General features: G+C 40.6%; 1 protein-coding gene and 2 long non-coding RNA genes across 3 annotated transcripts in view; 1 reads left to right on the top strand and 2 right to left on the bottom strand.

Moving 5' to 3' along the window:
* Positions 1-14,982, bottom strand: part of LOC145444506 (uncharacterized) — a 174,189-nt gene extending 159,207 nt beyond the window's left edge. The window contains exon 1 of the long non-coding RNA XR_013916697.1: positions 14,968-14,982. This is a non-coding gene — a long non-coding RNA (uncharacterized LOC145444506). The remainder of the gene's footprint in view (positions 1-14,967) is intronic.
* Positions 12,680-12,987, top strand: LOC145444512 (uncharacterized). The gene is made up of 2 exons (XR_013916705.1): positions 12,680-12,729; positions 12,799-12,987. It is a non-coding gene; the product is annotated as an uncharacterized LOC145444512 (long non-coding RNA).
* A 690-nt stretch (positions 14,983-15,672) lies between the features above and the next one.
* LOC145445416 (uncharacterized) overlaps positions 15,673-25,410 on the bottom strand; it is a 45,908-nt gene continuing 36,170 nt past the window's right edge. Inside the window, exons 9-13 of the mRNA XM_080323609.1 lie at positions 23,598-23,761; positions 22,888-23,026; positions 19,505-19,656; positions 18,412-18,802; positions 15,673-16,272 (exon numbers count right to left, since the gene is read on the bottom strand). Of these exons, the coding sequence (XP_080179735.1) occupies positions 16,271-16,272; positions 18,412-18,802; positions 19,505-19,656; positions 22,888-23,026; positions 23,598-23,761 (848 nt within the window). The 3' untranslated portion in view covers positions 15,673-16,270. The remainder of the gene's footprint in view (positions 16,273-18,411; positions 18,803-19,504; positions 19,657-22,887; positions 23,027-23,597; positions 23,762-25,410) is intronic.

The raw sequence follows: 25,410 nt of genomic DNA, 5'->3' as shown, positions 1-25,410 counted from the left end.
ACAAAATATTATGAAGTAGAAGTGGAAGTAGCGAAAAACTAGTTCAAAATCAGTAAGTACAAGTAGTAGAGGAAAATACTTCAGTACTTCAGAAAAATAGAAGTACCTCGTTACTGACCACCTCTGGGTTTCAAAATATCTGCTTATATTATCGCGTTACAATTACATTGAATACGTAAAGTCTGTCGTATAACTAACGCATATTAACATTGCACTGATGAGTTATCGTCATCGGCAGCTTGAAAAATGTCGATTAGATGATTTTACTATAGAACAGTTGTTCTTAAACGTCTCTCGACACGCCCCCCTTGATGATGGTGAAAGATTTCGCCACCCATTATCGTCATATCAAAAAAGATTAGTAAGAGAAACCAGAATGTTTGCAATCCCAGTGGATTGTTTTGTGCCATGTAAGATGTTGAAGCTGGTGAGTCACTTCTTAAAGATGGAATTCGGACCACATACAGAGTAAATATCATGAGCTGGAGGTAAATAACGCGGAGCGCGAAATAATTTCAAGCTGAATGTTTTTTAAGCATAATATGCAATGGTAGAACGTAATACATAGCTATTTTGGCGATTTTGGTGCCGAATCCCTTCCATTACCGCACTTGAGCTCGGCTAAAACGTACCTGACCATTAAAAAATGGCATGGCTACACGCATTCACCAATTACATTTGATTCAGGGGCATATTCTGAAGTGCAAAATTCGGTATCAGTCAAAATCTAGCATCAATATGTGGATGGTACGACCTACGACGCAATTATGACAGAAACTGAATGTGAACAGGATTATTGCCTTTGTTGAAACCTGGAATTCATAGTTACCTGTGGTGTTTTATCGCTATAACGAAGTATCTGATAGTCAAAATGTCGATTTACGGGTAATATGTGTGTGCCATTGATTTTGTAATTTAGGGCGTAAATCGAAACGTGATTTTACTCCAACATTTGAGTTGATATAGTCTATTTTATTGTCGAAGGTGGTGACGAAACGTTTTTCATTGGTTTGCTGCAGCTTAGATTATACCACACAACAAAAAAAAGATGAATAATTAGAGTTTTTGAGCGTATGTCTCATAGGATCCATGGTCGTGTGCCTTTGGACCCTCCGCGTAGGGACCGATGATACGCTCGAGCAACAAGTTTTGAACGTTCATAAATATTTTTTGGACATTGGACATTGGACATCAATATTTTTACGGACATTCGCATAAATGTACGCGATAGATAGAGCTTGGATCAAAGTGTGGAGCAAGCAAAATATCTGCTATTCTCGGCTGAAGATTTGAGGACGGGAGATCATTTTGCAATTTTGATCCATCGGTACCGCATCTTCCCTACGTTTGGGGCGTTATGAAAACACTCGGGTAATTACCGAAAATTTCAAAGCATTAAAGCATGTAGGTCAGGGGTGTTAAAATCAAGCTACATCGTGGGCCGGATCAGTCAAATTATTCCAGAATGTTACTTCAAAGTCCATGCCCGTGCTGTCCACTTGAATACTCAATTATCCAGCCTACGGATCACAAGGTTCTTTCCTTTCAACACCTTTAATCGTAAACAATGTAATTGGAAAAATGTCGATGATTTGGAGGTTAAATACGTGCAGTTATATAAATTGCTGAAACAGTGACTTTAACAACGATATAATTTAGCATATTGCTATGATTGCTTTGTTTAGTTGTAATCTGGCAGTGGCCCTGTGTATTTGGTGTGAGGAGTAGACCTGCGCGAATTTTAACTGAGAACGCGGACGTTGAGATTTGGCTCAATATTAAGATATCGCGATTCGGTTTTTTCTGGAAGACGAGGAGATGTTAAGTCATAAGCCAAAACGAAGTGCGACCACAGATATTTTGAATATCTTTTTGTTTAAAAATAATGTTCTCAATGTACCGTTTCTAACTGGCGTTTTCACTTTTGTGAATCCATTTTTCCACAAATCTATGAGCTCAGGGTGTAATTTTTTCATTACCGGATGTTGATGATTACGGGGAAACCACAACACCACAACTGTCGGGAGGTTATAATGTAGCATGTAAGAACGTACTCAACATTTTCTGGTCTCGGCGGATAATTTAATGAAAGCAGTTCGTACTAAAAATCTAAACATTTCTCAGAAATGTGTTGTATATTACAGCCATTCTTCAGAATCGCTTCGCGAGCCAGATGAAATCGTTTCGCTGGTCTGATGCGGCCCGCGGACCGTTGACACCCATGATGTATAGGCTAATTCCGATACAACCATCCGGCCAATGCAAAAGCATGCTAATTGGACTTATATTGGGTCTATATTGGTTACTTTAGCCTTCATGGACTAGAATTGTCGTGTACTATTGATCGAACCAAATTGCAGTTGCAGATTATTGCTACAACGTAAGGTATATATCGTTTTGTGACAGCTCTCGGTACATACAAATACACAAGTTTGATGGGATGATAAACGCGGAGTACTATTTGATGATTTTAAATTTATACTGGACTATTAGTCGTTACCTCGGTGTAAGTAGAATTGTATGGATATGTGCTTCCCACAGAAACAACCTACAAAGGCCTATCGCTATTAGAATTCAATCTGCACAGACATTGATGATACAAACTGCATTCGTCTGTGAATCGTTATAATACTTTCGTGGGGTTTTCAGGGATCAAAAGAGACACAAGAAAGCTACCTTGGAGACATATGTTACAAGAGGCGTGATGGGGAATCACTGGTCTATTCTATCCCAACCGATCGGACCGTTTGTACAATTATAGTTTGCTGGTGGCGCCTTGAACTCGAATAGTAATCCTTTCATCAGCAGCGTACCTTCTCCGATGTAATCGTTCGTTCAGGGTCTTCAACAATGTTCCCTCTAAGCTGCGCACGTGCACAAATGCGCAGTGCTGAAACGGTCTCTGCGCACATAAAATCTAGGCTGCGCACAAAAAATCCGAAGTGATGACTTTTTTTAAAATCGTTGCGCACTCTTGTCCAAGGCACCGCGCAGGCGCTCAGACTCGAGAAAAATGAGAGGGAAAATTGTCAGGGGTAAATAGTGCTATCGCTGAAGTCTGAAACCGAGGTAGGCCTACAAGTGCAGCCCGAAAAGGCAAATATTGCGCTCCGCGAAGCAATGAGAATTTGCAATCGTGTGCTACTCACGAAAGAGATTTTTCTTTTACTATGGTATCGTACGCGTGAGCGATACTGATATCATATCAATAGCGCAATCCTTTGTGGGAATGGCGAAATAACATGGTTTAACAAAGTTATAAATAACATTGGGCTAGCTCGAAGTTAACTTCGAGAAACTAACGAATAGTGTTCTCCGCGTGGCATGAATATTGTGTAAGATTTACTGTACAATTACATGCCGCGAATTTTCGAAGTCATCCCTTCCATCATGCGAATATGATCACGTATGGTGATATAGAATAATATGCAGAATATGCAAGTACAAGCAACAATATTGTTGAAAAAATCCATCCCTTTGCAAACGTTGATCGGGAAATGCAGCAACTATATGCATTGTAGGGCGTTGCGTTAGATCAGCTTCTCAGCAGCACAAATTTGTGATTTTATTCTATTCGTTTGAACGGGTATCTTCTGTCGATTAGGTCATACGCTGATCTTGTTCTTGCTTCAATCAGACTTGAATATTTGTATCATTATATCTGACTGTATGTCTTGATAGTAATGAGTGCGTTGCCGGTATTAAGACGTCACATCAGTGTTTTAAGGCGATAGGCCTACATCGATCGCATGTATTGATTTCAAGTGCGTTCTCGTGCGTGTGTGTCTGTCTTCTAGTAATCCATAGTATGTCACTATATCGTCGCAGTGGAATCAAAGTGACTTATGTCCAGATTTCAATATCTTTTGGCATAGCAGATAGGAGGTCACGAAATAGCATGATGTAAGGAAGTCATTATACCAACGGGTACGCCCGAAGATGTTAAATTATATTTAGGGGTCCTACCTTTTTCAACACATCTCACTTGATCACCTTTACCTGTAAATGTGAATACGTGAGCAGAGACAGGATTAAAATTGATCGCTATATATGCAATTCCCGATGATATTGACCGATTTGATCATGGATTATATAAAATTTTCGCGCGTCGTGCGTTTAGCCGGAACGCCCACTAAACGAAGACCAGACATATAGGATTAGTAGCGGTGAAAATCGTGTAGCCTGAGGGGGGTCTGGGGGGCGAAGGCCCCCAGAAGTTCGGTTTATCACCCTATGGGGGGACCTGGTTGCGCACTGTTGTCCAAGGGCCTGCGCAGTGAGTTGGCGTATTTGCGCAGACTCGTGAAAAATTAGAGGGAACATTGGTCTTCAATGAGCTATAGCGCTATAGAGACCAGGGGTGGGCAAGCTTTTTCGCTCGCGGGCCGCAATCAACATCTTAATCCATTCGCAGGCCGCACTATATATACAGTCGGGATTATAAACCAAAACGAAATATTGGTATTTGATTATAGTGAAGATATGGAAATAATTTATATGTTTATTTGAAACAAACCAACCATTGATTTCATGATGTCGTACACGCGTCAGAAACATTGGCGGGATTTCATAAGCTGATCAACTCAATAAACAATTTTCACAACTCGGGATCAAAGTCGGTTGTCCCGATTCTTAGAACAGGATGTAGCATTGAATCTGTCAGCAGTGATTTGTTTTTAGATTTGAGGATTCCACTTTTGGTTCAACTCAAGGACACATGATGCTTCAAACTCGCTTCCACTAAAATATGTAGATTTAATAAATATAAGTACTTATGGACATACAAAGAACGAATCTACCTAACATATGTGCGAGTTGGTTTTTTCAAGTACAGCACTTCAAGTAATAAACTTGCTGCAGTGACCAATGTAAAATTACAGTCGTATTCCGAGAGGCATTCCCGTTTCGACTTTCTGCGATGTTTAGCGGTTAAAACCTCTTCAAATGGGTGGGCTTTGAGGTCGGGCTAAAGCGTCAGCAATGAAATAAAAATGTACTGGAGTAAGAACTTAATAAATCATTATAGTAATGAAAAATATTGAAGAGAGGTTTAATCGAGTCCCTGCAGTATTTAGATTTTTAGAACACATTTTATCAAAAATGTTAATGCGTTTCGTGTGCCTTTTGCGGGCCGCACAAAACGGTCTTGCGGTACGTAATACTTTGCCCACCCCTGCGCTAGACTATAGACCAGTGATTCCCAAGTGCGGCCCCTAGATAGCCTTCTTGCGGCCCCCGAAATATATTAAGAAATCGAGTTATGACTAAAAATAAAATTCATATTTATAAAATACTCTTGCTCGGCTTAGCCTCTGTAGTTTTTAATTATAGAATTGCAGATAAGTTGTGAGTATACAGACTGCTAACGTTACGTCACTGCTGTTTCAATGCAGTGTGCCCTAACTGTCCAGTTGAACGAGCAGTAGCTATATATATAAATAGGTATTCATAACTTTCAAAACCGGAGGAAAATCCTGAAAAAATGGTAAATTTTTCCCACTTCGTGGTCGCTTGACCAAAAAAGAAAAAGAGGCTAAACTCCCGGAAAATACAGTCTTTCTTTCACACAGGAGGTTGACTGAAAAAAGGTCAACTTTCCGGTCCAGTTTTAGAAATAACCGCAGTAGCGTTCCTACAGTGCTGACTTAATGTATATCAGTCGAATTTAGCCCTGTATGTAACGAAAATCCTCTGAAAATAAGACAAAATCTTAAAAAAAGAAGACAAATCATCTTAAAAGAGGACGCATGGTAACCCTATGATAACTAGAGGTGCAACACGTGACTCACGGTTGAATACGCCGAGATGCATACTGCTTAGCCGGCGAAAAGCAGCATAATTGGTAGTCCTATTTATAGAAATGGGTATATCAGCGTTGGCCATGACCGCAACACAACGCAGCAAGACATATCAAGTTTAGGCCATGTAACATGTGACTCCAAGAAGTGTGTCAGAACGATCGGCAACGAGAAAGCCTTGGCCGTAAAGGACTGCTTTATGCTGACCAAAAACTTCGAAATACCAAAAACGTCGTTATAAAAACAAAATACATGTAGGTTTAATTGTTCATATAGGTGCCTAAATGACTGGCGCCGAATGTTCTTGTCTTGGCAATCCATACCTCACAAGACATATACCATCCGGCAGGAAAAAAGTTATATACCAGTGAAGAAATGCCAATCTGAAACCGTGTGATCTTTTAGTTTAGTAGGTTTGGGCAATTCTACATTTTTTGATATAGCAGACAGGAGGTCACGAAATAACATGATGTAAAGAAGTCGTAACTAGGGTCCGCCCGCCCGAAGATGTTTAATTTTACGGGGTCTACAGTTTCAAAGACACTTCTCACTGAGCTCTACCGGTAAATCTGACTACGTGGGCAAAGAGGACAACAATACAATTCCCGATCTTATTCACCGATTTTGTCATGAATTATCGAAATATTCGCGCGTCGCGCTGTCTCACCAGTACAACTTTAATTTCGTGGCAAAAGCGAACAACGTGATGTGGGGTCATTTTATCACCCCATTGGAGCCCGGGGTCCTGACCCAGTGCTGTTACGTTCCTGACAACGGGTATACCGCCGGTGATGTTTAATTACCATTGAGGGGCCTATACCTTTTCAAACACACCTCACTCAGCTCTACCGGTAAATCAGATTACGTGATGAAAATAAATAGCAATACATGCAATTCCCGATCATATTGACCGATTCAGTCATGAAACTGAAGAAATTTCTCGCGCTTAGTGCGTTTAGGCGAGAAAAGCTCATTCACTCAACGGACACCCAATGCAGCACATAAGTAGCGGTAAACAGTGTACAGTTTTGAAATCTCGCCAGGACAATGAAACTACTTCGAAATAGCCATGATGAATGTTTGGGTCCGTTTCATAGCCGTAGTGTTCGTGCGGCCCCGACCATACTCTGAAATTCAAAATTTGGCCCTCATACCGAAAAAGTTTGGGAACCACTGCTATAGACTCACGTTAACGCTTTTACTGCGACCATTTACGAAATGTTTCTGTACTGAGTGATCTGTCTGGTCAAGATCTCACAAGCAAGATTGAATCACAAATTAAGTAGTACAACATAGCCTACGATATACCAGATTAACCTACTTACAGAAACGTATAAGCACATACGCCGTCTACGTAGCAGCAAGACGATGGGCAGTTAGCATGTCAAAATTGAAGTTTTAGATTTCGCGGTAAACTCTGCATCGATGGAAATCGTCGTGTAGACTGCGCCTCTTAAAATAGCAGCGAATCAATGTGGTGTCACAATATGGTATCTAGTTTGTATTGCGGTGTATGCCGGCGTCTTGCGACGAATTCTACGTCGCAATGATGTGTCATCAGTAATCGGTATCTTTCCAACTACGAGCCACTACGTCACCGAAACTAAAATACATAAAAGTCCCATGTAGCGAGCTGAAGCCAAATCATGTAATAAGTAGGACCGGGCCAAATCGAATAACTATGTCATAGAGACATTTTAATCTGATCGAGTAGCAAGCTTCGATTAAGCTCGAGCACAAGTCATTATGATGCCATCGCAGTATGGATGCTGTGGAAAGATCAAATTTGTACCTTTTATGCGACCACGGAAGAATCATTGCCACTTTTGCACCACATTGAGGGAAATTTTGTGTTTAGAATTTGATTTCGACTACTCAACTTGGATAATTAAAATTGATACTCCAATCTTCGTTCCCAGCCGCGTACTAACATGCCGCAGTCCGTGTGACGTGCGGTCCGGTCCTGTTGCCAGGATGAAGAAAGGAATATTGATTATGGTTATTTTTGTCGGTGCTTAAAAATGACTAATTTTGATATATTTTAACAGACAAGATCAAGGGATTTGCATATTTATTGTTCAAAAATAGAGACCGAAAGGAGAGGTGAGGCACAGATTGGCCATGACTAACATGTGGTGGCGACATTCTTCATAAATATCCCAGAATTTGTAATAACTCGTCTACCTTCTTTAAACGGTAGGCCTCTATGCAAAAATTTCAGTGGGTACACTAAAATGTTCATAAAATCCGAACCACGAGGCTTGAACTGACTAAGGCATTGTCAGAAACCGCGTTTCAATGCGACACGTGCTGAGCTAATTCGACGATCGCAATGACGGTAGATCATAGTGTAATAACGCCGAGTGTTCAAGGGCGTAGCCAAAAATTTAGGGGGGCGAAAATTTGATGAGGTAAAAGACGCCCTTTCTCTTTTTAAGACATGAGAAATAGTAAAAATCCATGGTCTTGGGCCCTTATTGGGATATTAATACAATTGTAAGGCGATCTTTCACCCATGCACAGACATAATGGAATGACAAATCATTGTGTATGTACTTCCGCGCGGAGCGCGAGAATTTTGCTAAGTAATTGGTTGAATTTGGTCATACTAGACGTAAGACCTTGGTAGCTTCCAGACCCTATTTAACGTCCACTTGTATGGTTATAACTTTATTAGTTACACGAGCTTTCGGAACTCTGCTCCTTTATCAGGTGTTAAAGCGAAAGTCACCTAATCACCTGATGAAGGAGCAGAGTTCCGAAAGATGGCGTAACTAATAAAGTTATTTTCATACATGTGGAGTGTGGACGTTAAATAGAGTGTGGAAGCTACCAAGGTCTCAAGTTTATGTAAAAATGGTCTGTTTTCGGCGCAACGAAGTAGTCAATAATATTTTTACTTGCGCTGGTCTTGGGCACCCAATTACGCGATCAACCGAGCTCCAGGGGGCTTCGTCCCCTAAACCGCTCCGTGTCGCGGATACTCGGAAGTCCGACTTCATTGTCATGTAATCACACCGTGCACTGTACACCATGCCTATACATATTGGCAAGAAGCGCGAAGAAATTTCCTAATTCATGCCTGAATTTTGTCAGTAATATTCATAATCCCATATCATATAATTGCCCACCTGATATACAATTAATCAAATAATTATTCATCCATCTACGAGGGGTTAGGCCTTGTTATTAATTATCCTGTTGCATGTTCTTTCTTCGTGACCTCCCAGCTTCTATATGACTAAGAGATATTGGTAGAGCTCAAATATACCAAACTGAACAAGTTGACACTTCATCACGTGGTGTGGCACCTTCTCAGTTTGTCAAGACAGGGCTATTGGGTGCCGACCATTTAGGCGCGTATATAAACAACTAACAATTGAATATGGGGTGTCAAAATGACAATTTCTATATATTAAAAGAATTTTTTTCTGGTGTTAAGAGGTAGCCTACTCCTATGAAAATCAAGACATGTAGGGCGACATTAAATTGCGCCACGCGCGAAGAATAATTTCAGGTTTAATGATTCTACGAAATAATTTTGGGTCCCCATTCGAGCTCGATCCCCAATCGGTGGGTTTGCAGTGCGACTCTGTTACGGTCCTGCATATATACGTCATCATTACAAGACTTATCAGTAGAGCTGAAAAAACGGTGTATTCAAAGATTTAGAAGACACGCAATTGTTCATATTGAGCTATATGCTCATATCACACGATAACACTATTCACGAATTTCTGGAGTAGGAGTGTCGGCAGGCCAATTGCTCATTCAGTTGAAGCATGCTGTTATTTCGTGACTTCTGGAGAAAGTCGTTGTCACTTGAAAGATCGCTCTTACGTGCCACAAGCAATTAAAAGACAAATGTCTTTAGTGGTATTCGCACGATTCCCAATTTGAATTTATTCACTGGGTGCAATATTTATGGCCTCTGCTCGTCACAATCGTACGGTGAGATACAGGTTGCAAAGACAGGGGTCGTCCCGCGCGATCATCGTCCATTGTCGGCGATCTTCACGTTGGCTAAAAACTATCCGCATTAAGTGTCTTTTTGACGCCGGTAAGCTGGTGCCTAATAGTTCCGCAACCGCAAGCGGCACGTAGGCTAAGCATACAGTTAGATTCAATTCTGCATATCTATGGTATTTTTATTTAGGCCTGTTTATTTCTTTTGATTCATCGAGAGACGATCACTCAACAATCAAATGACTACAGAAATTATCTATCGCGCAAGGCGCGAAGAAATTTTTTAGCTTAATACGAATGCTCAAAAATACTCCACCTTATATGAATTCGCGAAAAATTTCGGAGGGACCATGACTCCTTTGGCAACTCCTGGCTACGCCAATGCAAGTTTTCTCGATTTCTCATCAAGAAAGGCGAAAACTGTTATTCATTTGACCTTGACGTAATGTTACGGTGGTCGGTTCACTTACGTCAGAACTATATCATCTTTCGAAAGAACCCTGAATGACGTGTTTGTCATATATATTTTTGTAGAAATGAATTCAGACGTATGTGCGGTTTGGGCGTGAGGTTTGCGGATGATGACTCACGCCATGTGTCGATTATGCGTACGGGGCCGCCACTTCTTAGCCACTAAGCTCTTGTGTTTGTAATATTCTAACAAAACAAACAAAGTTATCTATAGCATTAAACATTAAGAAAATCATAATACCGGGTATATTGCCTCATTACATAGGTCATAGGTCATAGGCATCTTTTTTGCGGAGTACAGTAATGTTTTCTTTCATATCAATATGAAGGGCTGTACCCACGACCACGTGAGATTTATTGGTGTCAATATAATCGACATATATCACGCACAGGAACAGTAAAAAGCTACGTCATCTAAAACGGATGAGCAAGGCTCGAACCAAGTCATATGACTCGAGACTCAGACGGCCAAGTTTGACATTTCAATTTAATTTCGAAGAATAGTAAAGTAACCACACTATTACGATTTTGACTATTAGTACTGATACTTGAAAATGCGACGAAAAACAGCTAAAAGTGAGGAAAATTAGTATATTTTAAATTCGAACCATTCGACATCATCAAGCAGAGTTATAAAAAGAGGGTTAATATACTTTATTCACAGTAAAACTGGTAGATACACACATAATCCGGGGAGCAACCTGCCCCCGAAGGAAAATGGCGAGATTGGAGTAAATTTTTAAAATTTCAGTAATACATTCAAATTGTTATTCCTATGCAATACACGGAGAAGTCAGATTACAGAATTGCAGCAGATGAAGAATTGACAATGGTTACAGAGCAGAGGTAGAGATGATTGAAGATGAAAAATCGAAATTACAGAAATTATGCTGTGATTCACAAGTGTAATTTTAGTCCAGTGGTGCATTCAAGGCCTTCCGAAGAATGTGCACAGTGCCCAATAATGTGATCTTTTGGATCATATCGAATCGAACGTTACCCGGAATTTGTTGGATATGTCTCATGAGTTTTTTGCTCACGACCCCTGTAGCGCCAATGACTATCGGTACAATATTTATTTTGCATCGCCATATTTTCTCACATTCCATTTTGAGGTCTGCGTCTTTGGAGTGTTTTTCTGATTCTTTTTGCAGTAGGTTGTGATCAGCTGGGACAGCCAGTTCAATGAATAAGCATTCTCTTTTCTTTTTTAGTTTGACGATTATATCCGGGCGGTTGCTTCTGATTTCACGGTCAGCTATAACTGGTCCATCCCACAGAATTTTTACTTGTTCGTTTTCTGTCACTGGTGCTGGGCTGTAATCGTACCAATTTTTTGTCGAAGTGGTGATGTTAAAATGTTTGCGCAATTCAAGATGAATGTAGTGACCAATCCTATTGTGTCTCCATGTGTATTCGGTAGCTGCAAGTGTACCACAGCCAGACATGAGATGTGCTACGGTTTCATTTTGGTTGTGGCACATTCTGCATTTGCCGTCCGTGTTTTGCTTCAGAATTCTTTTGCGATAGTGTTTTGTAGGAAGCGATTGGTCTTGTGCTGCGAAAATGAATCCTTCGCTTGCCGGTTTCAGGCCAGAACTGGATAGCCAGGTCCATGAAAGCTCGTCTACATGGGGCTGTGAAGTTGACTTCTTGTGCTGTCCATGAAGAGGCATCGACTCCCATATCGTTTCTCTCATTTTGAGCGTTGCATTTTTGTATTGGACTCGTGCTGCTTTTGCTATTGCTGTGGGTTTAGCAACAGTGTTTTCTTCAGTGTACAGGTTAGCTGTTTCCATGTTGACTTCTCTGACGTACTTGTCGTGACGATAGCTCAGAGATTTTGTTTTGCGCTGTTTGTCTTCCTGTGCAATGATTTTGCAGTAAATGTTATCGCTGTTGCTGATGTACTGTGACAAGCCGATGATTTCTGTTTTGAAAGTTTGTTCAATTTCTTGTAGTATTCGACCACCTTTTTTTCAGGGGATGTACAGTCTTTGTGTATCAGATTTTGGGTGATGCATGTGGTGCATTGTCATCAGTTTTCTCGTCTTTGTGTCCAATTTTTTAATTTCATCTTTGCGCCAGTTCACCACACCAAAGCTATATCTCAAGACAGGCACTGCAATACTGTTTATGGCATTGATTTTGTTTTTGGAGTTGACTTCAGTTTTGAGAATTGACTTGAGCCTGCTGATGTATTCTTTTTTAGACTTGATTTCATTGCAGCATGTTTAATGTTGTCGCTTTCACAGATCCCTAGATATTTATAGTGATCTTCGGCATTCAATTCTGTTATGGTTACGTCCATTTTGAAGTTCATGTCGCCAGTGCTGGTGGCTCATCCACGTCGTATGGTAAGTTTTGAGCATTTATCCAAGCCAAATTTCATTTTCATATCTTCCGAAAACTCATGAACAATTTTCATTTGGTAGGCCTAATTCAGGTCCGTATCGGATTTCGCATACAGTTTCAGATCATCCATGAACAAAAGGTGATGAATTTTTTGACCTTCAGAATTCGCTGCTTTTTTCATCACGTATCCTGTTTCATTTTTTCTCAGCAACTCACTGAGTGGAGCTAAGCTGAGGCAGAATAGAAGTGGTGTGAATGAGTCGCCTTGGAAGATACCATTGCATATCTGAATTGTACAGGTTTCTGTTTCACCTTGGTCATGTTTGATCAACAGTTTTGTATGCCAATTTTTCATTGAATTTTCAATAAATCTGATGATGATCGGATTCATTTTGTACATACGCATTGTTTTCAGTATCCACGTGTGAGGAACTGAATCGAAAGCTTTTTTATAATCTATCCATGCCTTGCTGAGGTTAGTGTGTCTCCTCTTACATTTTTCAAGAATGGTTTTGTCAAGGAGCAGGTGGTCCTTACAGCCAAGGGCGCCTTCCTTGCATCCTTTCTGCTCAGGCGGTAGAAGATTTTCTAGGTGTTTGTAGCTTCGTTTTGCGAGGATTTTGGTCTGTGTTTTGTACATGGTTGTCAGGCATGTTATTGGCCTGTAGTTCTTGGGGTCCCTGGTGTTTTCATTTTTTGGAATAAGATAGGTGATCCCTTGTGTAAACCAGGCTGGGATCTCGTGCGAGCTCGTTGAGGATAAAAGCTCATTGTAGGTCACCGCTAGGTAATTATGTGTTGCAGTTAGTTTTTTTAGCCAAAAGTTTTTGATCTGGTCAGGACCAGCTGCTTTCCAGTTCAGTGAACTTTTTAGGGCCTCCTTGATTTCTTGTTTTGTGATTTCTGACCATTGTTGATCTGGTGTTTGTAGATGGTCAGTGTGGAGGTCTTGTATCCAATTTTCATTTGAGTTGTGCAATTTTTTGGTTTCCCATATTTTCTTCCAAAATGATTCCACATCTGCAGTGGCTGGTATTTTGCTGCTGGTAATTTTTTGATTTGACTTTTGTTTCATCATTCGAAAAAGTTGTCCAGGTTTGCGAGCAAATAACAAATTTTGGCGATATTGTGTTTCTCGTTTTTTATATCGTTTCAATCGTTGTGCTTTGGCGCATATTCTCATTTTTAATTCTTCTTGCAACATTGTCACTTTTTCTGTTGACTGCAGTTTGGTTTGGTGCTCCAGTTCTATTCTTTTTACTTTATTTTTTACTTTGCGGGAAACATTTCCTTTTTTTAGTTCTGAGAGTATCGCAACGTCACACCTTAGTTTTGCGATTTTGTTTTCAATTCTGCGTTGCCAAGCTGGCGTATGGCTTCCCTTTTTTTGTTGACAGTTCTTGGTATTTTGCAGTGTCTTTCTGAGATAACTGCCGCAGTGCTGTAAAAGAGGTTGTTGATTGTTGTCAAGGGACATTGTGGTCTTTCTTGTTTGTCATTTAGAGTTGCAGGTAGTATGGTTTCTGTCAAAATTTTGTTCGCTACTGCAATATCAGTTTTCAGTTTCTTTGTAATTTGTAAGTCAGGTAACTGCACTCTGTCATTCACATTCAATGTGGATTTCATTCGGTCGATGATTTGATTTTTGATCTCAAATTCTAATTCCGTGTCTATGTCGCCATCGTTAGGTGTTGACGTGTTGTTGATTCATTCGGGTGCCCGGTGGTATTTTGTAATTCTACTTCTGCGATGTTCGGGTCATCAAGTGATTGTTGTGGGTTCAGGTCATCTTGGCCGAATTGCAATTCCATTGCCTCAGAGTTTTCTATGTTTTTGTTACACATTTCTCCCTCGATTTCTGCGAGTTCAGAGTTTTCTATGTTTTTTTACACATTTCTGCCTCGATTTCTGCGAGTTCTTGTTCAGATAATTTTTTATTTTTCATTACACAACGTCTCATTGTTGCCAGGGTATTGGCAGTCATGGTTGGGGAGTTGTTCGTTCTCTCTTTCCATTTTTGAAAAGTTCCTTCGGTTACTCCTGCCGAGTTTTCAAATTTGGCTAAGAAGTAACATCTCATTATTTCTTTATACTCTTCTTTACTCCATCTGTGTCTCTTCTTTTTTTTCTTTTGCAGCAGAGCTGTTTTGTGAGCCGCAGTTCGGTGTTGCACAGGCGCCATGTTGAGAAATATCTTCTCTTTGGTGTTCCTGTGTGGTCGGAGTTGACGAGTCCTCTGGGGTCATCCGCTTGGTCCCACGGCGGGTACGTCCAGGTGCGATATATCCAGATCGTTTCGCAGGCATCCACAGCAGTGATGCGTCAGTTCAGAAGTTAGGTTAATTTAAAGTAATTATTTAATTAATAATTAATATCCTTAATACAACCAAATACTCCCATCGGGTGAATATTATTATTATTATTATTATATTTAAAAGCAATTTTAGTGACGCATATAACAACTATGGTCTTTTGCGTCACGACATAACAGTTGCTAATCGAATCGATATTGCGATAAGTAAATACAGTCAACTAAACATTTAGTACTGTCTCTTTGTCTTCGCAAGGAATTCCCACAGCAAAGGAAAAAGAGGGTTAAACAAGACTTTAACTGGAAACTGAGCTGTCAACACAATGACTTGGACTCGGACTCGAGTCATAATACCATGACTCGGAATCGACCGTCTGCTTACTGACTTGGACTCGGACTTAACTCGGTAGTGATTTGAAAATGGCTCGACTTGACCAGTTTCCAAGATCTTGGGAGCAATGAATACTTGTGAATTAGAGTCATCTATTGGTATAATTTTGCAACTGCCTATGACCCTCATAATAGTAAATATGTTGCATTATCGGACGCGTGTTTGTCAAGGATATATCATGCCTGCTGCTGCCATTAGCCTCTTGAATGTTTTTTCAGTATTTAACCTGCACTTTAAAAATGTTTTGCGATCACGAAATAGCGAAAAAATGGCTGGATGCATGTGTGTCAGTAACAGCCATCCGTAAAACAGAATTGTAACAATACTTGACAACTACAACGCAATTCATCTTAGATTGGGTGAAGCATGGAAGATTTGGCATGTTTGCTCTTGCCGAAACTCGCGAAATTCGTTTTTCTGTGTTCAACCAGAACTTTGAAGCGGCTATACATTACTCAAGTAGTTGGCATATAGCATGATACATTTGTATTGATAAGAATTATTAATACAAAAAGACTGCAACCGTAGTTTTCGATCAAGACAAGATTCCTTAAATTCTGCACTCTGGGAGATAACTTTTGAATTGCCAGAAATCCTACAGTCGTTGTCGTAAAACATATCTGACTACTGCCTCCGTTAAGCTGCAAATTCGGTCGTTGTCATTCCATATTAACATTCGATGGTTGAGCTATTCACATCTCCTGTTATGAAGTCACAATAAGTAGTACACAAATACTCACCTAAAATCTTAATATTCAATGTATATATACATATAAGAAATAGTCGGCTACACGATAATGAAATGGTACTAAAGCAATTGTAAGGATCCCGGAGTCCACAGCAATCAACATAGGTTAAATATAGATTCAATATAGCATCCTTGTTTGGTTCAATCGGATTTTTTTTTACTTAATCGAAATTTCTACTGTTATGTCGCATCCTCCTTTGTAGATATGTGATCGTGTGATCTTCGCCGATTTCTGAATGAGGAACAGGTAAGTTAAGTTCTATGTTTTTGGTATCTCCATACCCATAAATCCTACGTATAAACACCGACACTGATAAATACAACTTGCATAACAATATATAACTTATTTCGGTGATAACAGATAGAACAAACTTGGTAGAATATCTTGAAACACGAATCAGGAAATGAAGCATACATATTGGTAATGATGTTTCGGGTATAATATAGATTGAAGCCCGTGCAGTATTTCGATATGTTTTACAGGAAACGTGGTAGCCTATGACATGATCTCTGTATAATTAGGGTTACCATACGTCTTCTTTTAAGAGGATTTGCCCTCTTTTTTTGACTTTTTTGAAAGTGTCTCCGGAGGACGCCCTTTTGTCCTCTTTTTTGAGATTCTGTCCTCTGTTTTGAAAATTGAGGTCATGTTTAAAGCAAAATGCGAGTGATATGCCATAAATTAGCACAGCAATGACGCTCAAACGGTATTTTGAGCTCTGAGCGAAAAGATGACCTTTTTTTCTTAGTCAACCAGCCGGCAATGTGGAGGAAGAAACGGTGTTTTGGGCTGTGAGCGGGAAAGTTGACCTTTTTTTTAGTCAACCACCCGACAATGTGGAGGAAGAAACGGTGTTTTGGGCTCTGAGCGGGAAAGTTGACCTTTTTTTTAGTCAACCGATCTCAAAGTGGAAAAAGTTCACCGAATTTTGAAAATTCCTCTCCGGTTTTGCAAGTCTCAAATTTCTGAAAAAGTGTCTTCTTTTTAGATTTCCAAAATATGTTAAGCCTATGTATAATGCGAGCAAGTTATTCGTATATATTTATGTATGTTGCGCACGTGAAATATATTCATTTAAGTCTATCAATTCGGTTAGGCGTTACGTTTACAAGATTTCAATCAACCTGCAAGTCTTTGGGAGACAGAACAAAATCACTCTGTCCGTGTGTTCAATTACGGGCGTACAATACGGACGCTGCGAGGTTGTGTGTCAGCCAACAAACCGTGCCAACGCCGCTGGACGCTGGTCCGTCGAAAGGAAGTTATACGCAGCGAATTGTCATAAGTATCCTTCTGGAGTCAGATTGCACAAGTTAAATACCACCGTAAGACAAGCGCCCTGCGTTATAACTTGCGGGTCAACGGAGATGTGTGTAGGCTCAAAGAACATTTAGTGTCAGAAACCCATCGCCTATCGCATCAGTACTGTACCATTTCATAATAGCCAAATTTACGACACGAAGCATTACGATATGGCTCAATTTGCTGGGGCGAAGTCAGGAATGTGAAAAAACACGCTCTCATCCATTTCAATCACACTCATTGGCGCCATTTTGTAATTACATTTCCATCATTATCGTTACGACATAGGCATGACTTCACTTCGTTACTGATATGTTCCTCGCCCCTTCGATTAGGAAGGTTAGGCTCAATGTGCACAACTTCTTGGAGGTACAAAACTTCAACATACAATTGAATAGGATATTCATATTGAAATGAGCCTGAATATTTTCGGCTGACACACGTCAGGGGTAGTCGTCAGCAACTAGCAGAGAATTCAAAAGAACATCGTATATCAACGATCGCATCACCAAATACGACGCCACTCTAAATTCCAGAGACCTTCGCTATTACTAAAAATCGTGATTTTTATCGTGACTACCGTTAAGACCTGCATGAAAGTGCCATGAAATGCTAGGCACACGACTGCATAATGAAATAGTAAAGACGAAAGAATTGTATTTTTATGCTGTTTTGTAGTATTCACAGTGTTTTTCGACTACATTATAATTCCTTATCTGCGGACTTGTTGCACGGTGCATTTTTAGGCTTCCAAAGCTACATCTGACGCGCGTATTGTAGTTGTGGCTAAGGTCGTTTAGGAGATATTGCGATATAATGTAATGTTGGGTACAAAAGTTTTTGAAACTAAGATTTTTCCAGAACAGGTTCCCGTGGATATGTTCCTGGAATCGGGTTGTATAGCTCCCAGAGTTACGTCAATCGCATGTATTAGTTTAGTTATGGCTAAAGCCGTTTAGGAGATATTGGCGATATCTTGGAAATTTGGGTGTATATATTTATATATACTCACGCGGATCATATGACGAAAACATTTAAACGGAGGATCGAAAACTGTTTCAAACTCACATTCACATAGTCCGCATGTCTTTGCACATTTTCTCTCCACAGATTTTCGATTACAATGTCCCCTGCGCCTCAATTTCCTGCAGCGACGGCGCCGACGTCTATCGGTGCAAGGTGTACTGGTGGTGGTCGTTGGAGTGATGGTCGTTGGAGTGGCGGTCGTTGGAGTGGCGGTCGTAGGAGTGGCGGTCGTTGGAGTGGCGGTCGTTGGAGTGGCGGTCGTTGGAGTGGCGGTCGTTGGAGTGGCGGTCGTTGGAGCGGCGGTCGTTGGAGCGGCGGTCGTTGGAGCGGCGGTCGTTGGAGTGGTGGTCGTTGAAGTAGTAGTGGTAACAGGACCGTCGCATTGATACATTCTTTGCAGTTGTTTGATATCTTCCGTCGAAAATTTAACTCTCTGAAGAACAAACCAGATTTGACGTATCTGCAGTTCGGGAAGCATAGCATAAATTAGTGATTCTCAACCGGGTCCGCGTCAAATTTACTAGCATTGGGGAAAATAGATCACAACTATATAGTCAGTTGCAAACCGTACGAACCCAAGGCTTTTCTATTAATGAAAGAAATGAAGAACCAAATTTGAAAATAAATTTAGAAATTTATAACGTATTAACAAATAACGCTTTCTGACGTGAGATATTATCGACTTATCCAATATTATAGATGGATGGATGGATAGAGAGGTATTCAGAAGTTTAACACGGCTTGGTAGCCACCACCATCATGTGAAAGCTAAAGAAGACATTCCAAACTAAATTTGACGACTTTCAACAGTGCAATTTAGCAACTGTCGGCAATATTACAGAATCAAGAACTCTTCCAAACTGAACACAAAAGTCAAACTGAGTTGGTCGACTTATCCATTCAGAAACTACAATAGAACCAAACATACCAGGTGTAATATCTAAAACACAGCATCAAATTGCTCATTAAGCTAATGTTACGAAAATAGTTAGTTGCATTCTATTTCCGTAATACATTCTGGGCTGATTTAGATTTTTAAATTGTACCGGCCAGCAAAATCTGTTGTCAAACTTCAACGCAAGCTACAAATATTTCAGAACCATTGGTACGTATTGTGTAAAGCCATGTTGGTTACCTGGCCGAATTCCATGAAAGGGTTACTTTTGGCTTGAATGGTATCTTCTCCATTTTTCGTGAAAGCATTGTTCGGGTAGTGCATAACAGAATCGAAATCATACGGTGAGCCGAAGGATTCGGTGTTTATTTTAGAGAATTGACCCTCGAATCCTGGATATGAATGTATAGGTTCTTGTAAACCGTGTAGGACAGTGGTTCTTAACCTTTTTTCTTCCAGCGCCCCCTTTCAAAAATTATCGAGCTCCAGCGCCCCCCAACTTCATATTGTAAGGAATGTAATAAAGACAATGAGTAAGAGGTAGGGTCGTAACAGCACTTCGTTAACCCCCCTAAAAACGATTGCCTTGCGCACCCATAGCGTGATAAACCGAACTTCTGAGGGCTTCGCCCCCACGAACCCCATATCGTGATCTTGATAGTCAGCAAAGTTTGTGTGGCCTGGTCGCCTTAGGTACGAAAATTTTCCATAATGCATGAATGAATAGGTGATAATTACATATATAAGTCGCTATTAACTTTTTAGCCTCTCAGCCCACGAAATCAGATTTACCAGTAGCACTGAGTGAGCTGTTTTATAGGAAAATAAAGGGCACGTAATTAATAATTGAACATATTCGGGCGTACCCGCAGGTACAATTATTCGTTACCAGGGCCGTAACAGCACTTCGTCAGCCCCCCCCCCCCCTCATAAAAAAAAAACGTTGGTCCTGGGCCCCCATCGGGTGATACACCAAACTTCCGGGGGACTTCACTCCCAGACCCCCATTAGGCTGTCCGCTATTTGCTGATAGCCTATTAGGTATCTACATTGGGTGTGCATTTACTGAGGTAGCTATTCCCGCCTATTCGCACGAAGTGCAAAAATTTCACTAATTAGTGATTGAATTGGTCAATATCATCGGGAATTGCATGTAATTTGAGATCAATTTTTATCCTCTCTCTGCTCACGTAAACACATTTACCGGTAGAGCTGAGTGAGGTGCAATGTTCCCTCTAAGCTGCGTACGTGCGCAGTGAAGACACTGTCTCTGCGCACAGAAAATCTACGTTGCGCACAACAAATCCGGAGTTATTATCTTTTTTTAGTCGTTACGCACTGTTGCCCAAGGGTCAGCGCAGTGAGTTGTTGAGTGTGCGCAGACTCATCAAAACTTAAAGCGAACATTGTGAGGTTTCTTTGCAACTGTAGGGCCCGTTACTAATAATTAAACATATTCGGGCGGGCGAACCCGTTGGTATGACTTCGTTGCATGATGTTATTTCGTGACCCCCTGTCTGCGATATCAAAAAATATAGAATCGCTCAACGGGGATATCGCCCAACAGGAATATCCCTGTCGCCCAATCGTACTAAACTAAAAGACGCACACGATTTCAGATTGGTATTTCTTCACTGACATATAATTTTTCCCTACCAGATGGAATTCGTCTTCTGGGGTTCAGATTGCCAAGACAGGAACATTCGGTGTCAGCCATTTAGGCGCCCATGGACAATTAAACCCATATGTATTTTGAAGGCTATATGTAACGAAGTTTTCGGTGTTAATTTGCTCTGAATACTCATTAAGGATATGTCCTATCACCACATCATCTACTGCGAAGCCATTTTTCTCCAGCGCCCCCCATACCGCCCCCCTGAGCCCAGCGCCCCCCGTATCGCCCCCTGAGCGTTTCCGCCCCCCTTCAAGATCTCCAGCGCCCCCTGGGGGCGCTGGGGGCAAGGTTAAGAACCACTGGTGTAGGACAATAAAACGCTGCACTGGAAAAGTTGAATGGATAGAGGTTGATGTTGTTCTCAGCTATGTCCCAATCCAGTTCAACGTATGCAGCCGGCAAATAACACGCAGTCACCTATCGTAGGCTATACCTAGGTTATGTTATCTAATTTCCAAAGTTCATGGAACCAATCCTATGGCTCAGCATATGGCTGTTCCCCGCTTAGGTCAATTTGGTCGAAAGGCTTTCGCGCACCCCACAACACTTTGATAATTCCTAAATTAGTTCACACAAATCAGGGAAAAACTTGTACGAAAAGGGAAGATTTCGAATAGCATTTGAACATATTTTTAACTAGGAATAACTTGATAGGAAGACCCTTTAGAAAGGACCAGTTCCCTATTATAAAGTCACACCATTAAAAATCAATAATTTTGCACATCCAAGTGTAGCTTTCTTTACTATCCTAAAGCCAGATTTCCCTAAATATTAAAAAATACCCCTGAAGTGTATGCGGGGGTATTCCACCGGTTGTAAAACACTGGTATTAGATATTTCAAAGTCTTGACCGTGATAACTGTTGAACTTATTCTACAGCCCATAAGCGGGGAAGGATAAAATCAGCCTTCTCGAAAAATAACAGCAGAGATGATATGTATATATATATAATATATTCTAGAACTTCAGTGTTTGAGACTGAACCTTTTTTTGTACGGTCACGGTCGACTGCTAGCGATCATTCAATGAGTAAAGTAAGTTTTATCCGGTATCAAATCAAACATTTCAGTTATATGTTTCAAGTGTAAAAAGCTATTATTTTTAACCGACTTAAATTCATTCAAACAGTGTTATTTGCGAATAGAGCGCGACATTGGTGATGTATATGACCTATCGAGTGTGGTGAATTAATATAAAGTGATTATCAAATTTGACCCCATAAAACTGATGTTTTGAAATATTTAGGGAAGGCAATGGTCATCAAATTGTTCCTCTGCTACCTCAGTATGGGATGAGATTCAATATCGAAGTTCGTCACTTCGCAAGTCCTTATCGGCTTTCGAACGCGACGCAAATCGTTCCTCGGGAATGAATCATCACGTACCATATAGCGCGATATAACTAGGCCCTATACCAGTGGTTCCCAACCATTTTCGATCCATCGCCCCCTTTTCAAGCACAACACTGATTATCGCCCCCCAAATTTTGTGAACCGAAAAATGGGCATACAAACTGTAATCACCGGCGGGTTGACTTAAAAAAAGGTCAACTTTTCGGCTCGAAGTCGAATTTTACACTTTTGCAACTAAGTTTTCGTGGGTTGACTAAAAAAAAGGTTATGTCTCCGACTTGACTCCAATATAGTCGTTTTAACGCGTCATCGCCCCCCTATCGCCCCCTTCGCTATTTGCGCCCCCTGTCGCTACCTTCGTCATTTTCGACCCTTAGGTCGCCAAATCGCCCACGTTGGGAATCGCCGCCCTATACGAATGTTGTTTGTACGAGATGTTTGAATTGCAATCGAATTATCAACATGTTAAAGCCGGAATGGAATCTCCAGAATCAGTCGTCAATCTGTCTTCGTGATCAGGATTCAATGAAATGCATTCGTATTATTCACCCCTCTGAATTCGTGATACGCAACTGATACTCTTTATTCAGGATTCACCTGGCATGATGTTCTGCGTCAAAATAGTCACGTAATTATCGCGATCTTTCCTGCTTTGCTCGTGCCAAAATCCCAATGCGTGGAGTACTTCATGTTGTGCGACTCCTCTAGTATACAAGCATCCGGAACCAAGCGAGATCTAAGATGCAAAAATAATTATTTCTTGACAATACGGACTCCCCGGGATATCATTGTAGTGGAGCATCTGATTAATTGATTACGCTTGCTGCAAAATCTCATCTTCACGATTACAACCGAAGCCAGTGATTACAACCATGAAAACATTATATACACATTAAAATTTCACATTAAAATTGAAAATGCATGACGTTGAGCTCTTGTTCATGAGACGTCAAAATATCAATTGAATTTGAAATTTGGAATACGGTATAGGCATGGTCTACTTTCGACTTCGCGTATAAGGCACAAGGCTGCAAGTGTTGTCGAAACTGATTTATAGTACCAAACTACTAGTTTATGACCAGTTATATGTGAAAGCTAAGAACACTTTTTAAAGAAAATTCGTTGTCTTTCGACAGTACAATGTAGCGACATTTGGTAGTATAATGAAGGCTAGCAATCGGTAAAGTAACATTTGCTTCGAAGGCAATTGAACGGAAACTTCAATATAACAACGTATAGCGTGCACCAATATCAATATGGCAGATATAAATGAAGTTCCAATGTATGATTTTATCTGTTAAAATTACCTCTTGCCCGCCTGATGTTCGCATATTACCAATGTACGAGTAGCAGCCAGGACCTCTGACAAATCTTAAGTAGTAATGCTGATTTGTCCTTTCTCGGAATCTCAAGCATGACGCATCTTCAATTTCTTGCAATGCCGCAGCGAAATTGTCTCTTTCAGAGCTCGCTACAGAGAATAAACGTTTGTACAGTTTCCGTGGCGGCGGTAAATACAATGTCCATTAGCAGGTTCGTGATTTCTGGGTATGCATGTACTTTTTTAACAGATTTGAAGAAATACATGGATTTTAAATCCTATAATCCGTTCCATATGTCGATGGTTGCGCGAGTAGTGTAGTTGGTATCGTTATACGCCCGCCAATCAGAGAGCGCCACGTCATCCTATTTGCCACGCCCATTTTCATACCCTAAGGGTACATTCATCTGCTACGTCATCTGTGCCACATCATCAAGCGCCACGCCTATAGTGCCACATCATCCATCCATTGCTATATCATCGCTGCATTGATTGCCGCATCTTGATACTTTTCTCAGATATTCTATTTTGTGTATTTAGGACTAATGTCATCCGTCCATATTTGTAGACTTGATTTTATGTGTACAAGTTACGGTTTCTGCAGTCTCCACATTTTACGACTTATGATTTCCACGTCAAAACTTACCTTGGCTAGAATCGACGGCATGATTTTTGTGATAAGGACCTAGGTAACATTCAGAGTCTGCAACGATTGTTTGGATATACATTATAGCAATACCCCACCAAATTAAAGGCGGTTATATTACTCTATTGGTCAGAGATAACTCATCCGTCCACATTTTTAAACTTGATTTTATGTATACAAGTTACTGTCTCTGCAACCGAACTTCAACGTAACGATTTTTCAGTAAGCAGTTATGTTTCCATGCTACTTTTACTTCTATTTAACGGGTTTTCATAGCGATTTTGAGTGCAGGCAGATCGCGGTTTCGATTTCCGAGGTCTCCACATTTTAAGCCTTATTATCAGCTCGCAGTACAACCGCTACCCGTATAATGTTTGCATGTCGAGTATAAGGGTAGTTAACTCAGCACTAAAATGCCAACGGACTAGCCGCAGGGCCCGGTTCTCGTCGCTATAATTAAACGAACACCTTTGCCGCAGGTACGCGATCCCCGACGTTATAGTGATAGGGCCAAATTAGCCGCATGAAAGCGAGTCTAATGAATATAACGACAGACACCAAGTTAGTTGAAAAGTAAAACTAATCGTGACCGATGCAAGACGGATTGAAACAGCGCTTTCGCTCGATTCTTGTAGTGACGACATTTCATACGATTCAGTCCTTTTCATGTCACTAGAATAAGGGTGATTAAACCGACAGTGAAACGCCGCCGGCGTCTTATAACGTAATAATGTAAGCTGCGTCGGGTGCTGCTATAATGTTAGGAGCGAATATAGTAGAAAGTCCCCGTCTACGCATACTACCGTAGTAAAATGCAATTCACGCAAAAGTCGATATTGCTTTGTGATGATTTTGATGTTGTTCCATACCGATTGGGAAGATAGGACTCCTAATTCCTTAACTAACTACATAATCTCTAGTAACGTAGTCAGACGCATAACGGAATTTACGCAAAATCGGTATTGCTCTGCGATAATTTTGACCACTATGTTTTGATAATAACTTGCTTCCGAGAAATAGATAACATTCATTATACGTTAGATGATACTTTTCCTTTATATTCTATTATGTGTATTTAGGGCTAATGCGACATCACTATGTTGGCGACAGGCCTGATTTGAACACACTAATTTTACAAATTAAACTTATCACC

Source organism: Botryllus schlosseri, chromosome 8, assembly GCF_051294905.1.
Source record: "Botryllus schlosseri isolate E-star chromosome 8, Bs_hap1, whole genome shotgun sequence".
In the NCBI taxonomy this organism is placed as follows: domain Eukaryota; kingdom Metazoa; phylum Chordata; class Ascidiacea; order Stolidobranchia; family Styelidae; genus Botryllus; species Botryllus schlosseri.
This window is presented reverse-complemented; position numbering and strand designations above follow the sequence as displayed.